The 15141-nt window shown below is 49.3% G+C and overlaps 1 protein-coding gene across 1 annotated transcript in view; it reads right to left on the minus strand.

The window, feature by feature from the left end:
- The window catches only part of LOC144830661 (transmembrane protease serine 12-like), a 548207-nt gene that overhangs the window by 157714 nt on the left and 375352 nt on the right, over window positions 1-15141 (minus strand). Inside the window, exon 3 of the mRNA XM_078688929.1 lies at window positions 741-1006. Coding sequence (XP_078545055.1) covers window positions 741-1006 — 266 coding nt within the window. The remainder of the gene's footprint in view (window positions 1-740; window positions 1007-15141) is intronic.

Consider the following 15141-nt stretch of genomic DNA (forward strand, 5'->3'; position numbering starts at 1 on the left):
ATATTTTATTGACTTCACTTAGATTTTAAAAAATCCACACATTAGTTCACACTGCTGAGCCACACATGAATGCAAGTGAGGCCACTTCTGCTTAGGCCCCCGCTCAATCAGCATACATTAATGGGCCGGCCCAGGGAGAGAAAGGAAGTGATGCCTTCGCCCATCTGCCTCTAGAAAGGCTACTCAGGCACAAACTGGGCCGCTGGCGGCATTCTAACACCACAGACAGCCCCCATGCTGCCCAAAAAATCAGCCCACAGACAGAACTCGGCTACCGGCCCTTCAGCCATTTCCCGAGTGCCCGCCTTACCAATCTGACCCTTCCACTGTGTGAAGAATTGAAGGAGACGAACCTTTACATCTACAAAAGCAAACAAGTAGGAAGAAGCGTCAGAATTGTGAGAAAATACGCATGAGGGTAGAATATAGTCCCAGTTCAGGAAGGACCCCAAGACCCGGCATTTCGGATGACCCAAGCACTCAACAGAGACACCCCCCCTTACAGCGCCTTGAGACCCTCACGGGTAAGTAGTTGCGCTTTACCAACCTTGATTGATTGATTGTCACAAAATAGGCAGTTCTCCAGCTGTCCCATTAGGATAGCACTGTTGCTGTCATTCCATGCACACAATTGTAGCTTGCATAGATAAGTTATTACTAGAAGCAGTAGTAGCTGTAAGGCTACGTGCCCTAAGCTTTAAAAACAAAGGAATACATACAAGCAAGGAAACATTACCTACCGCCTTGAGAAGTCGTTCCCCAACCAGTTATGAAGCACTGTAGATTAGTGGTGTTGGATGAGATTTCACCCGGTATACAGACTGGCTGTGTATAGTTGCTATACTCTACTGGTGCAGCAAGTTTAAGTAGGGCAAGGTCGTTTTCCTCTGTGTGCTCATCATAATATCGATGAATAATGATGCCTTGAATCTGTCTTATTTGAGTTGAATTGCCATGAAATATCATGTTCGTAAGTCCAGTCAAAACTCTCCAATTGATTAAATCCCTGCAAAAAAAGCAAATACAATTACAACTCATAATTGATTCTAATAAACAAACTGGACGTGCCTTGTTACTCTCCTTTGCTCACCTTCCCCTCTACATCTCAGCTCTCCCCACCCAGAGAGCTAGTCTGCACTTCTAGAATGGGCACACCCGGGTGCAAATAAGGGAGTTGCAAAGATAGTTTACTTTAGTGGGAGGATGTGCTGCTTCTGGAGAAAGGAAAAGGATGATGTAATTCCTGTTGGGTGGGAGCAGAGTCAGGGGGACTGAGTAGGCGTGATTAGAAATGCCGCTATAGTATCAGTCAATGAGCTAAAGAACGATGATGGATTTACCCAGATCTGTGACTGGGGTGAGTGTCTGAAAAGTTTCAGTGCTCCGTCCATCATCTCCTTGTGTTTTCGATGGTATCAGTCAGAGCAAAATGTAACTGAACGCACTTGTCAGTGGAATTGTTGAAGAGATGGAGTTGGGAGAAGGGTATTTTTGTTCACGAGTGCCTCCTGGCTGCAGAGCAGGGGGCGCATAGGGTTGGCGCTTCAGGTTACGTAGCCCTAATCTTCATTACAAAGTCAGACAGGCACCTGTAAGCCATACATATATTTTTCTTCAAACATCTCCACTTTCTCCAAGGGGAGGTATAAGGTTATCCTCCCTTAGTGCCTATATAGGCAACCCTCCCCACCTTTGCAGAACCTAGCATGCAATTGGAATAAATAATCACAAAACACAATTTTGTTTGGAAACGTTTGCTGCAGGTTAATTCCATAAAAAAGTATGCCAACGTGGTGGGTTAACTTATGGGTGATCCAAGGGTAGGCAGCGGTGACTGACCTACACTGCCCTGCCCGCCTGAAAAGCCAAATTGCATCGTGGCCAATCCAATCGGTGCTACCAGTTATGAGGGGAGCCCCCTTGAATACTGTGAACCCTTTTTAGGGCAGAACATTGCAAGGCAAGCCCCAGGTTGCTCAGGCTTCCAACCACCCGAAGGTCTAGAGAGGCGCTGACAATTCTTTCTCCAGGGTCCTGCCGTAAAGACTCCTGGGGTTTGGCACAGGCACCCCTATTGTGCTCCTGAAGAGGTACCCTTCCACCTCCGGGTCGCCCTGTAACTCCACCAATGCCCAGGATGTGGCCACCGTCATATCCCCCCCCCATGGCATTCTCCTGTTAGCCCTTCTAGGTAGACCATTTCCTTATCTACTTCTGACAGGTGTACCCCATTCCTAACACTACCATGTGATGTTCCACGAGGAGGCCACGCCCAATTAACCAGCCATTCTTTTTTTACCTGAATTTGATTGAACTATACCCTCCCGCTGTGGGGCTTGTCCCTGGCTTTATTTTCTTTCCGAGAAATGTGATGGTCTCCCAGGAGAGAGCTCTACTCTTAACCAAAGCTTTAATACACCTCAAGCTAATGCAGGCTCCAACCTCCTGCAACCTGTAGTTACCAATCCTTCTAGCACTTTTTTTGTGCTTGAACACATTTTTGTCCCATCTTATGGGACAGCAGCTTCCACAACCAGCCTATCCACAATGGCTATCAGAGCAAGGAATTTTTGCTTTGCTGAGTTTGACCAGACATTCGCGAAGACCTTTCTGATTACTAAACCATGGCGAACACCTTAATGGTGTCAAATCTGGTCTGAGGGAATGTTCGTATTGTGCCAACAACTTGATGCACTGCTGCTTGGTAAAGATGTTTTTTGAGCCAAACGTACCCCAGTTCATGTTTCCAGCATTTATCCTTTATAGAGGTTCCAGTCCTTATGAAGTGTGTGTCAATGTCCTGGCGAGACATACCCAATAGCCTGATCCACGTTGGTGAGTATCCTACTATGATGTGTAAAGGCTCAACTATCCAATAAACTTAGAAATATGTTACATTAAGCAAGGGGGTCCTCATGTGCTTGCCATGTAACCCTCCTTACAGGAATTTTTCCTGTTCAGCTTAATCTGTGGGGATCACCCCCAGACTTCCCATGCTGCTTAACTGCTAGCAATGTGAGTAGTTGCTGACGAAAATGGGGGAATCTCCCAGCTGCAACTTGAAATTTATAACGTCCACCTTAATCTGCCACTTTGTAAGCAATTGGTACCTAACATATCTATTCCCCTTGAAAAGATACAACAAACCGCTTTGATCAAGATGCCCTTGATAAGCGCAAAATTTACCAAGGATATACCTCTAAATGTCTCAGAGGAGGGGCGGCCGAAGAACATAAGACACAGGCGGTGTGCCAAATGAGAATGACTCTACACAGCCATAAGACCAGAGAGACACATACCTTAAACCCACAGATACACTATGAGGTATGCTAGCCTGACTATTCACTGGCTTTCTTCACAGGACCCATCTACTTGGTGATATGATACATTATTCTAAGCAAGCTGGCAGTCTAGCGTTGCCATAACCATCACACATCGTCAGCCCATTGTGATCATCCTACATCCTCATGTGCAGTGGTCCTTTGAATAAAAACCAATGGGAACCCTGAACTGCTCTTTAATCCACATCTCCACAGCACTCATGGCAATCACCCCTCACTCGAGAGGTACGTTCTGGAGAGGTATCTAACCACACGTGGATGGTCTGGAGGCTAATATCGACTTCTGCAGTTATTTCGAGTACCATAAAACCTTACTGACAATGCTGACCCCGCGACTCGTGGAGACACTGGACGAGATACGTTTTCATACCCAACTAATAAGTGGACAATTACACAATAAAGTGTCCTACCTAGCGCTCTAGAACTTGCCTAGCTATCTCAGCACTGAGTCTAGCAGATGCTACTAGCAGAGTGTGTTCCCTGCCATTACCCAGCAGGGGGAAGGTAGCCAATCAGGGGAGCTACGTGGCAAGCTAGCAAGAATTGAGGTTTACCCTGACCGTGCCAACCCTAATGTGCAATTGAACGCCCCATCACCCAAAAGGTATCTTGGTTTGTATGACAGGTGTCTGGTACCCAACTTTGTGGTACTTATATTATCGACCCCAGGAGGAAGAAGGGCTGGGTGGACCTACTGGGACGGCCTGTGACCCTGGGGTCAAACACGGCCCACTACCAAGGTGAAATAGTCCACTAGCCACTAGACCCCTACCTGAGTTATTTGTCTCTTCTTTTGACATAAGGGCACCTTGACATACATGTGGTCAATATATCCTCCGTATGAATCACACCATTGTGTTTGAATATTTAGCTAATGGTTGTTCATCCTCATAGTAAAATTGGGAAATATAATACTACTGATTGGGGGCGAACTGGTGGAGTGCTGTGGACCTACTCCCGACAACTACCCAAACTCTGTCCGGGTTCCCTAAGCACTAGTTTCACACACCTCCTAGTACCCCCTAGGATTTACCAGAATTGACACACCAGCAAACAGATTTGGCTCCACTTTCACCCTCAAATTCTGCAGCCCTTTTGCCCGAACCAGCAAAGGAGGTATTAACTACAGCTCAATTCCACAGAGCACTACATTTCTAATCACATAGTGGAGCTATGGGAAGTTTCTACCTTGAAGGATGAAGCCATGTGGCTTCTGAGGTAACCAGGCTTGGGCATCAGGTAACTGCAACACACCTTGAGATTGTTGACCCATGTGTTGAAACTAAATTATAAAAATCAATCTCTTATGACTAAAAATGAGTCAAATTAATACCAGTGCTGTAGTTCGGAGTGGTAGGGTGCTGCTGACCTAACACCTGAAATTGCCCCATGCTCCATCTAGGCGTCCCTAAACATGAGGTTCACACACTGTGATGTACCCGTAATTTTAACAAACTTGCCACACCATATGTTTATTCAGGCCTTATATCTCTTCACCCTGAGAAGATACAACCGCTTTGGTCTGGGGATCCATAATAAGCGCATAATTTACTGTGGACATACCTCCAAATGTCCCGTATGTGGGGCGGCAGAAGAACACAGTATGCCAACTGAGTGTTGCTCGACACCGCCATAAGACCAGAGATACACATACAATAAACCCACTAATACACCTTTAAGGTATGCTAACCCGCCCCAAAATCTGCTCCTGAACTAGGAACATATTGCTTGGAGGTACAACCCCTCAGCCTCTGAAACTCTCAATAATCTTAGCTGGCTGAAGTTGCGACTAAATGCATTACATTTGTTACATGTAATTTTTATTCCTTTATTCGGGATCTAGGTGATCTTGAGGTGGGACGGGGGACTACTACCTGCCTTTGAAGAGCCAGACTTATTATTTTACCCAATTATGTGGGGCACATGCTGCAGAAAATGGCCCTTCCGATCTCTGATACTAGCCATTTAAAGCATAAACATTTGGCATTAGCCTAAGAAACCTTCAGATTTTATGCATGCAGCCATATAGCGCCTTTACAGGGACCTGGAAGAATAGAAGAATGGAGGAACCAGGTGCCTCTACTATGCCCATAGGGACTTTTGTATTTTAGGCCAATGTGATCCACCCTGTTAGGAAGCCCCTTAAAAGAACAGCCAGCTGCAGCGTAACAGACATGTTAAATTGTATCCCAAGCCTGCTGCAAGGAATTTGGGTGAATGTGCTGTAGTCTGGTGATCAATGAAAGGTGCCCTTGTCCAGACGTCTGGGACTTGAACTGTTGCTTGGACAGGACTGAGCTAGCAACAAACATCTAGAAAGGCATGCCATCAGACTAACCATCTCCAGCACCAGAGTGTCATGCAGCCACTCCTTGGCCTGGATACTAAACCAGGTTATGGATGGTATCGGAAGACCCATCTCTTGGCGCATGCCTGCTACAAATTCCACTGCATCACCCTAGTCCGTTAAACTAGGTGCAGTGTAGCATGCACAGCTAAAGCCACAAAGAAATCGCCTGCCCCGGCGCGCAGACCATGCATCCCTCGCTCCATAGCCATCCAAACTTTCAAATCTACATATTTGCTGTTGGGCAACTCTCCCCACCCCGCTTTAACAAGCTGGACATTACCCAATTTCCAGTCAAAGAATAATAGTCAAGGGCATGACAGAACGGGGCCAATCATTCCTACACACTGAACAGCTATGATAAACACATGTTACATCTATTGTAGAAGTTGTCCCCATTTGACTGCCACAAGGCAGACCTTAAAGGAATAATTATCCTGTGCCACTTATCCAATGTGCCATGCATACGCTTTAAAGTACTTGGTCGAGCTACCGGTGGTCTAATGCTTCTGGCTCGATCCCTGTGGCCCTGTCTTTGGCATTGGATTAAAACATTTAAGCTGAACTCTCATGCTTGGCCTAGTGTGCCCCATAATTCCACCTAATAGTTGCATAAGGCAAATAAGCCACATCTATGGTTTCCTTGTAAGAGAATTGAAAGTGTTGCAGTTCTGAAATCATGAGACTGTACAAGCTCTATGGTGTGTCCAGCGCCAAAGAGGGAGCCAGATGGACAGAGGCAGGTATAAATACCTCACACCTACCCTCTGCGCGCCAGAAGTCACGCGGCCGGCACAACGGGCTGGGGCACACCTCCAAGGGGTCCCCTCAACTAGAGGGGTGGCGGTGTGCCTAAGTGGCACTAAGGTGGCGGCCCTTTTAGGTGTCCCACTGCGTGAGCCGCGGGCAGCCTCAATTCACCTATGCTAAAAAGCCATAAAATCCTCAATGTTCACTACTTCTAGAAGATTTGTAGTTGGACTGGACAAAGAGGAGTAGAGCTCAGTAAAAAGAATGCTACTTGTGAGTTTTCAGTCTTTAACAACAGGAGTGTAACCCATAAACGATGTCGAGATTTGGGTAGGTACGTTAAACAAACAACAGTATCTCAACTGGTATCATTAGAAAGGACGGTTAGGCATGCAAGTACAATACATTACACGAAAGGAAAAGGGAGACTTTAAGCCGATTTTTTAAAATGTGCATTTAGCATCATATATTTAAGATCAGATTTGGAAAAAATAATAAACATACAGTTATAACAGCACTGTAAGCAAAAATGAATAAACAACCCGAATTGGACTTGGTGCTTAACCCCTTCACCGCTGGGCAAATTCCCCTGCTGTGCTGGGGGGCGGGGGGGGGGGCGCGCACAGCACCCGTGCTCATGACGAGCTCAGCTCATCATGAGCCACGGTGGTTGTGTGCTCATGACGAGCTGAGCTCGTCATGACCACACCCGTTCCTTTACAACGCTCGCACAGCAGGGGAATTTGCCCAGCATGCGAGCGTTCTAACGGTCATGACAAGCTCAGCTCGTCATGAGCACACGAGCACCGTGGCTCATGACGAGCTGAGCTTGGTGGCGGTGTGCCTAAGAGGCACTAAGGTGGCCGCCCTTTTAGGAGGCCCACTGCGTGAGCCACAGTCAGCCTCAATTCACCTATGCTAAAAAGCCATAAAATCCTCAATGTTCACTACTTCTAGAAGATTTGTAGTTGGACTGGACAAAGAGGAGTAAAAAGTAAAAAGTAAATGCTACTTGCGAGTATTCAGGGCATTTCACCCCTCTTCTTCATCTTAGCCAGCTGTTAAGAGGCCACTGAACCAAGACACACCCATTTCCAGGGACACTACCAAATTGAACCAACACTCAACGGGGTGAATTAAACAAGAATCAACAACATCTCAGCACGGCTGATCCAGGAGCTGTCGCAGGAGAAAGAACTGTGGCCAGAAAAAGGCAATTTAGAGCAGAGTAGAAAACCCAACAGTGGACACCAGGTAAACCACAACGAGGCAAACATTCCAAGAAGCAGACGCTTAGAAGTGGAACAATACAAAAAAGGGCAGGTACTCTACGAAGGCTAAATGGAAGCCAAGGTAGATAAACGCCACTCTAAACAGAGTGCCAGAAGGATCCCAAACGTTAACCAACACTTGAGGTAGTAGAAAATCTAAATGCAAGCTCCCAAGAATAAGGGGAACACCACTGGGCAAATAATCAGAGAAAACTCCAGGCATAAAAATCAGAAGGGACCCCCAGTGGACAACAGTCACCAACTAAAGGAAAGGCCAAGAGAAAAGGGTGAACAAAAATTAACCACAGAAGGGGCAAAGACCAAACAACCTGAACAGAAGTACAGAGGGCCATACCAGCACATACCCAAAAGGAAGAGAAATATGGACATATGGGCACAAAAACGTTGCCACCTCAGTTACTGAGAGTCCTTTGAAAGCATAAAAATCCCCTACAGAGGTGGAACCATGCCTGTGAGAGTGCTAGGCCACCAACTACTTTGTGGCTAGAAAAGAAATAGTCCAAGTACACTGCAAAAGACTGGGTGAAAGAGCCAAGGCGATTGCTACAACAAGCAAGAACCTCAACTCCAGCAAAATGCACACCCAAACCCTTGCCTAAAACGGCAAATACACCCCATCTGACATGAGGAGAGAAAAGGACTTGCAGGACAAGTGACCAGACCAGAGCCAGAAAAGTCAATAGCATTCAGAACAGCACTGACTAAGTAGAGCCAGTGAACAACTGAGAATGGTACCGTCGCCGATAGTAATAATAATAATAATAATAATCCACATTTGTAAAGCGCACAATCACCCGTAAGGGTCTCTAGGCGCTGGGAGCCGTCGGGAAGATTAAGCAAGCTATTGTCCAGAGTCACATGGTGCTGGGCTAATCTGCCGCCGGTGCCAGGGATCGAACCGTGATTCCCAGATTCCGGAGTCAGTCGCCCTAGCCGCGGCGCCACACCTCTTCCACACCTCTTACCATCCAATAAATACTCGGAGGGTATATTCTATTCTTTGTGTTTTATTTCCAAGAGACAAAATATAAGGGTATATATATGGTACGTCAAAAATAAAAAATAAAAAAAAATCCCAAGCTTGAGGTTAACGACGTCTACTATCTCTGCGTGCCCTTCGGAGTTCCTATCTGCCGGTACCCTCAACAGAAGACGAAACGCAGGTAAGAATCTATCCTTTATGGTTTAAGTGTCATATGAAGAGGTGTTCTCTTTGTATACTCTCTGTGGGGAAAGGTGATTAATAATAGGTAAGGGGGGGTGAAAGAAGGGGGAAAGTGGAAATACTTTTCATTGCTCCTTTGACGAAGCAACCCCTCTAGGGAGAAATGGTAATTTCCCCAGAAGAAAAAAAATCGGAAGAAAAAAACCCCTTCAGAATCTAGTATTCAATTATGCCTTTTCCACCTTTTAATTAATAATTCCCCTTGATTACTTAAGTTATTATTTTGTGTTGCAGTCTTCTTAACCCCCAGCCCTCCCTCTGTCCCGCTAGTTGGTTCCCGTTGGCTCCGAATTAAGAGCTGTGCACGCACCTGGTGAAGCCACATCCCTCCTGGGACGCGGCATGGGTCTGGAGACACTTGGCAGATAGGAGACTCCGCTTATCCTTCTTGTCTTCCGACAGTTTCTTCGGGTGCTGCCAGTTCATTAAGCACCATCCCCGGGCCCTCGGACTCCTCGGGAGCCGACTTGCCGGTCGTTTCTTCCTCCGGTTCTCCCACAGCTGCTCCTTCGTCCTCTCCTCTTTCTTCTCACGTTCCAAAAATAAAACACAGCGCTCCTCTTCTTGCTTTACGGCGTCGCGCAGCGGTACTTGGCTCATCCCTTCAGTCTGAATCCCGGGGTGGGCAAGAAAGACAGAGCCGGCTCCAGTCCCCGGATCACCAGATTTGTTGAGTTTGTGACAGATACATAGTACACAGTGGAACAGCGGCAGTACTGAAAAAGAGTAGGAAAACCAGGTGACTCAACAAGGGATCTGTCAGTGTCAGAGGAAGCTGCTCCGAAAGGAGAAAAAGCTTTCAGGCAAATAACAACATCAAACCAGAGCATTCAGCCAGAGCAGAGTATAAATACTACAGGGTATGTTTGAAAAAGAGGGAAACGGAGCACAGAAAGTCAAAGGTATCATGTTTGAAAGGAAAGCAAGTGTAAAACAGGCCGTTTGGGGCGTGGCCAAGATGGCGGCGAGGTAGCACGCGTCGCCTCGAAGCTCCTGCCCGTCGCCTGCCCTTAAAAGTGTTTCTCCAGGGTTCTCACTGAACAAAGGACCGCCAGAACAGAGCGCCGCTCTCCAGAGCACGAATGGCGCGGAAACGACCCACGGGGGGTCGGTGACCTGCGACGCTCACCCGAGTTGTGTCGGGGCCTGCTGATCTCGCTTCGCCCAAACGGTGGGCCGCGCGAAGCGGGGACCCGCCGAGCGGCTTCCCTGGTGCACGCACCTGTAGAATTCGGCCTCACCACCCATCACATCGGAGGATCTCGCTCCACCCTATGGGGCCGGGTGCCGTGGTTGCGCTCTCTTCAGCAGAGCCTGCCCGTTCTCCGGCTTCCAGTTCCCAGCATGCCCGGAGTTGCGGCCGGCCTCGCGCACCCGGCCGTTCAACAGCAGCACTCCCGGCCCGATATAACACCGAACCCTTTGGTGCACCTGGGGGCTTTCCCCAGCCATCGGCATTGCCTTGCAAGTGGGGGTACAGTTTGTGGACTAAAGTTGTCCCCGGATACATGACGGTCCAGAGAAGTAAGGCCTCTTGGTCCCAGGCCTCTCGCTACTGGGGGCCGTGGATCGCATCACACTACGTAACATGGACGTGGCACTCGTGGCGGTTGTGGGCAGCCAGGCCACCCATAGTCAAAACCTTTGGACTCCCTTAGGATCGGGGACCCCCACGCTGCCAGGCCCACATATCCAGCCTTGGAGGCCCCACTGCACAGCTAGAATCCTTCCTTCCAGCAAGGCAGCAGAGTGACGGCAAGCATGGCTGCCATTAGAGGCGGATGCCGAGAAAGGACCGCAGCGACTCACGGAAGCGGCCCAGCTAGGACTGGGTGCGGTTTGTGGGCCTGCTGCCGCCCCAGCTTGCCCTCCCCCCGAATAAGCATTTGTGCCCGTCACGAGCCAGCGGCAGCCAAACAGGCCTCGATCGATGAGTGGCGGACTCCCCAGCGAGATACATGCTTGTCTCCGACTTTGGCAGGTACGGAGGTGTGGGGGCTCGAAGCGGGGGACACGCATGCTACCCACCTTAGAGTGAACTTCCCTTGGACATCTACGCCAATCCCGGCTTGGCCCCTGCTTACCTAGGATTCCCCACCCTTTCAAACTGGGTGCCTCGATCGCGGCCTATCTCGGGTCCCAGGCTGGACATTTTGCACTTCCATCTCCCGCGGGCCTGTTACACAGACCAGCACCCGAGGCACCTCGCTACACGTCCCCACCCGGCTGGAGTCCACTCACGCTTGTTTATGCTGACACATCGCGTTCTTGGCAGCCTCTAAGCGTTGGCTGAGGGCCTGGCGCGACCACGACATCTCCACGGTAGTAGCTACTCCTAAAGTGCCCACTGAACCCCAGGAGACTTGGCGACACTGATCCCTCGCTACCGGACTTTGGTCCTGGAGTTTGCACACACCGTTCACCACCTAATGGGTTAGGTATACCCAAATCACCTCCTCATTTCGCCTCACAGACCCTTGGAGCCGGACGGGGCCTAATATTATGTCCTCCACGAGGGGGAAGAAAGATAAGTCGCTAAAGGACATCTTTGCCCACCAACAGAGTACTTCCACAATGGCTCACTCTACCCTGGGGAACCTGAACCCTGTGAAGACCGGGAGCACGAGTGAGGAGCCTATCACCCGAGCGTTTCTGGAGTCTCTCTTCTTGACCTTACGGGAAGATCTACAGATAGTGAAGAAGGATCTTATCTCCGAAATAAAGGATATCCGCAGAGACGTGGATGGCCTAGGGGACAGAGTTGCTGCCCTGGAGGACAGAGGAGACACTAGAGACACTGAACTGTCCACTCTCCAGCAAGACGTGATTCAACTCCAGGACCAGCACCTAGATTTACAGATTCACCTGGAGGACTTACAGAACCGCTCCAGGAGACACAACATCCGAATCCGGGGAGTGAAAGTCAAAGCAGATATCGCTGACCTGTCCACCTACTCCAAGGAGCTTTTAAACCATATGCTCGGCAACTCAACCGATGCTGACATCAAATTAGACTGTGCCCAAAGAGTTGGTCCTCCACAGGCGGGCAACGCTCCAACCGCAGACATACTCGTCTGCGTGCATGACTTCAGGACCAAGGAGGCGATTGTAACCAAGGCCAGAGCTATGCACTCAATCTAGTTCAAGGATCATTCTCTGGTGCTCTTCCAGGATCTGGCTCTTGTTACCCTTCAATGGCAGAGGCAGTTCCGCCCTGTCACGGAACATCTCCGTCAGCAAGGTGTCTCCTATTCTTAGGGCCACCCATTTTGCCTCATCTTCAGACATAATGGCGAGCTGCTACAATTGGGCTCCCTTACTGAAGCTTTCCGGTTGCTGGATATCCCGGTATTCCCAGACGATGACGAAAGCCACAGCACGACCCCCGGTCCTGAAGTTTCTCCATCGGGCTGGCAGCAGCAGGGCCGCAGGCGACGAATCCAGTGGCCTGACCAGTCTTGGATCGCCAAGGGCTGACAGGCGGTCCTTGACTCCATGTCGGCGGCTTTTGCAAGGAACACTTCTGAAGTCACTTGAATGGGTCTGATGACCCTGCTCTCTCTCACTGGTTCTGAGGTGGGTGGTGGGCGGGGCGGGAGTCCCAACACTTGTCCACAACATGGACCCTGAGTTAACTCACTCCTGGTCATCCTGGGATGATGGACTATTCCTCTTGATTCCGTTTTGGTTGGATAGTTTTGTACATGATTGTCTGTTTGGGGTTATTTCCTTTTGGTTATGGGATCACTCATCCACCTTTTTTGTTAATCGCTTAGATGCCCACTGGGGTTGACCCTCTGGTGAATATGCTCATTCCTTACGGCATCAGAGGCGGTTCCCGCCCCTTGCTATCACTTTTCTCTGGCTCACAATCATGTAGATGCCCCTCTTAAAATCCTCACCTTGAACGTGCGAGGACTCAATAATCCCGTTAAATGCAGAGTGGTCCTTTCATGTCTTGAAAATGCCAAAGCTGACATATGCCCTCTACAGGAGACGCATCTCTTGCCAAAAGACTGCTACCGCCTAAAATCTGCACGTTTCCGATCCAGATGTTCTCCTCCGGCCCTGCTAAATCTGCTGGTGTGGCCATCCTAGTCTCCCGCAGGTTTCAGGGTAAAGTCCTTCAGAAAGAGGCCAAAATGAAGGGGAGGCTCCTCACCTATTAATGTACCCTGGGTGGCCTGCCATTCACCATTGGGTCGGTATATGCCCCTAACGAGTGACAAGAGAAGTTTTTGCATTAAGCACTCACCGATGCTACAGCGACAGCTGAGCGCAGGATCCTGTTGGGGGGGTGACCTGAATCTGGTTGCCTCTCTGTTGGACCATGCCCCAGTAATCGCTACCTTTACACTCCCTCCTTTGCAGCATCCCACTCGCCAGTGGCCCCTTTGCGACACTCTTCTACACCGCGTGGAAGTTGTCAAGCAGATACAGTGCTCCATAAAGGACTACCTTTCACATAATGCTTACTGAGACTCTTCCCTCTCGAGACAGTGGACAGCACTCAAAGCGGTCATACGTGGGGAATTTGTGGCCTTTTCCACTGCAGACAATGCGGAGCGTAGATGTAAAAGAGACGATCTTACTCAAAAGACAAAGGAGATAGAGCAGATGCACCAGAGGACCGGGACGCCCAGGGTGTGGCGTCATTTGCAGGCTATGCACCAGCAACTCGCTGCGCTGAATCAAGACAGGGCTGAGTTTGCGGCTCTTCGGTTACGCCACTCTTATTATACTGTAGGGGAGAGGTGTGGCCGCTTCCTCGCCCAAAAGCTTCGGGAAGTCAGGCACAGACAAGGAGTTCAGGAAATTCGTCGGGTGATGGTGAGCGGGTATCGGAGATCGCTGAAGCTTTACGGGATTTTTACGCCCAACTCCATACAGGCCTACTGCTAGATAACGCCTCTGGTGCTGCTTCCCTTGCGGAGGCTGATTTACCTACCCTGACTAAAGCACAAGCAGACAATTTAGAGAGGGAAATAAGAATAGAAGAGGTTGACACAGCTATCTCGTGCCTTAAACCAGCTAAATTCCCCGGGCCCGAAGGCTACTCAGCTGCCTGTGGCTCCCCTCTTGAGCGTATCGTCCCATATCTCTCCTTAATATTGCTATTAAATTATACACCGGAATCTTCGCTGCTTGCCTCGCGCCCTACATGCCGGGGCTGATAGACCCATATCAAGCAGGTTTTATCCCTCAACGCCAAATGAGCGATAATACCAAGCGGGCCCTATCTCATTGAGAAAGCCTCCCGGACGCAGGGGGAGTATATGCTCAGACGTCAGTCCCATGCTCTCCACACCACTGGAGCCAAGCTATCCTGGCTGAAGATGGCTGATAGCCAGAAACCGGTCCTAGGATGCTTGATTCCGGTCCAGGAAAGACATGGCTTGGCAGTTCGGGCTGGACTGTTCCCATGAGGCACAGGGTCAAGGCTGATTTGCATATGGCCATGTCTGAACTGGGGTGGTGTGGAGTGCAAAAAAAATGATGGATTTAGGCCCAGATCTCTGTACTGGGGTGAATGTATGACATTGTTTGGCATTCTGTCCATCAACTGTTGTTTTTGTATATGCTGCTCACCACTGACGCTGAGAAGGCCTTTGATAGGGTCCATTGGCCATACCTGGAACAGGTGCTCATGCGACTGGGGATGGGGGCTAAACTTAGAACCCACATCTTAAACTGTTACCGCTTCCCCACAGCCACTGTCCAAGTGAACAGACACACGTGGTCCCGCTTCCCTATAGGTAGGGGTACTTGGCAGGGGTGTCCTCTTTCACCCCTCCTCTTTGCGCTCTATATGGAGCCTCTGGCCCATCCAATCCAGCATAACCCTCTAATAACAGGGATCAAATTCGGGGGTGATATCCACACAATTAGTTTATACGCAGACGACATCCTGATCTCACAATCAAATCCGGTTCCTGCGCTGCGAGCCTGCTTCCTGGAACTGGAAAGTTTTGCGCAGGCCTCTGGGTTTAAAGTCAACATGGATAAGTCTGTGGCGCTTGACCTTTCCCTGTCACCTTCCACTCAGGCATGTCTTCAGGAGCAACAGCCAATGGTCAGTAGACACATTAATCTACTTAGGGATCCAGTTGGCCAACTCCATTCCGGTTATAGCCGCTATCAGTTATGCTAAACTGCGATCACGAATTCGCAAAGAGCTGGGTCAAT

Source organism: Lissotriton helveticus, chromosome 1_1, assembly GCF_964261635.1.
Source record: "Lissotriton helveticus chromosome 1_1, aLisHel1.1, whole genome shotgun sequence".
NCBI classification, from domain to species: Eukaryota; Metazoa; Chordata; class Amphibia; order Caudata; family Salamandridae; genus Lissotriton; species Lissotriton helveticus.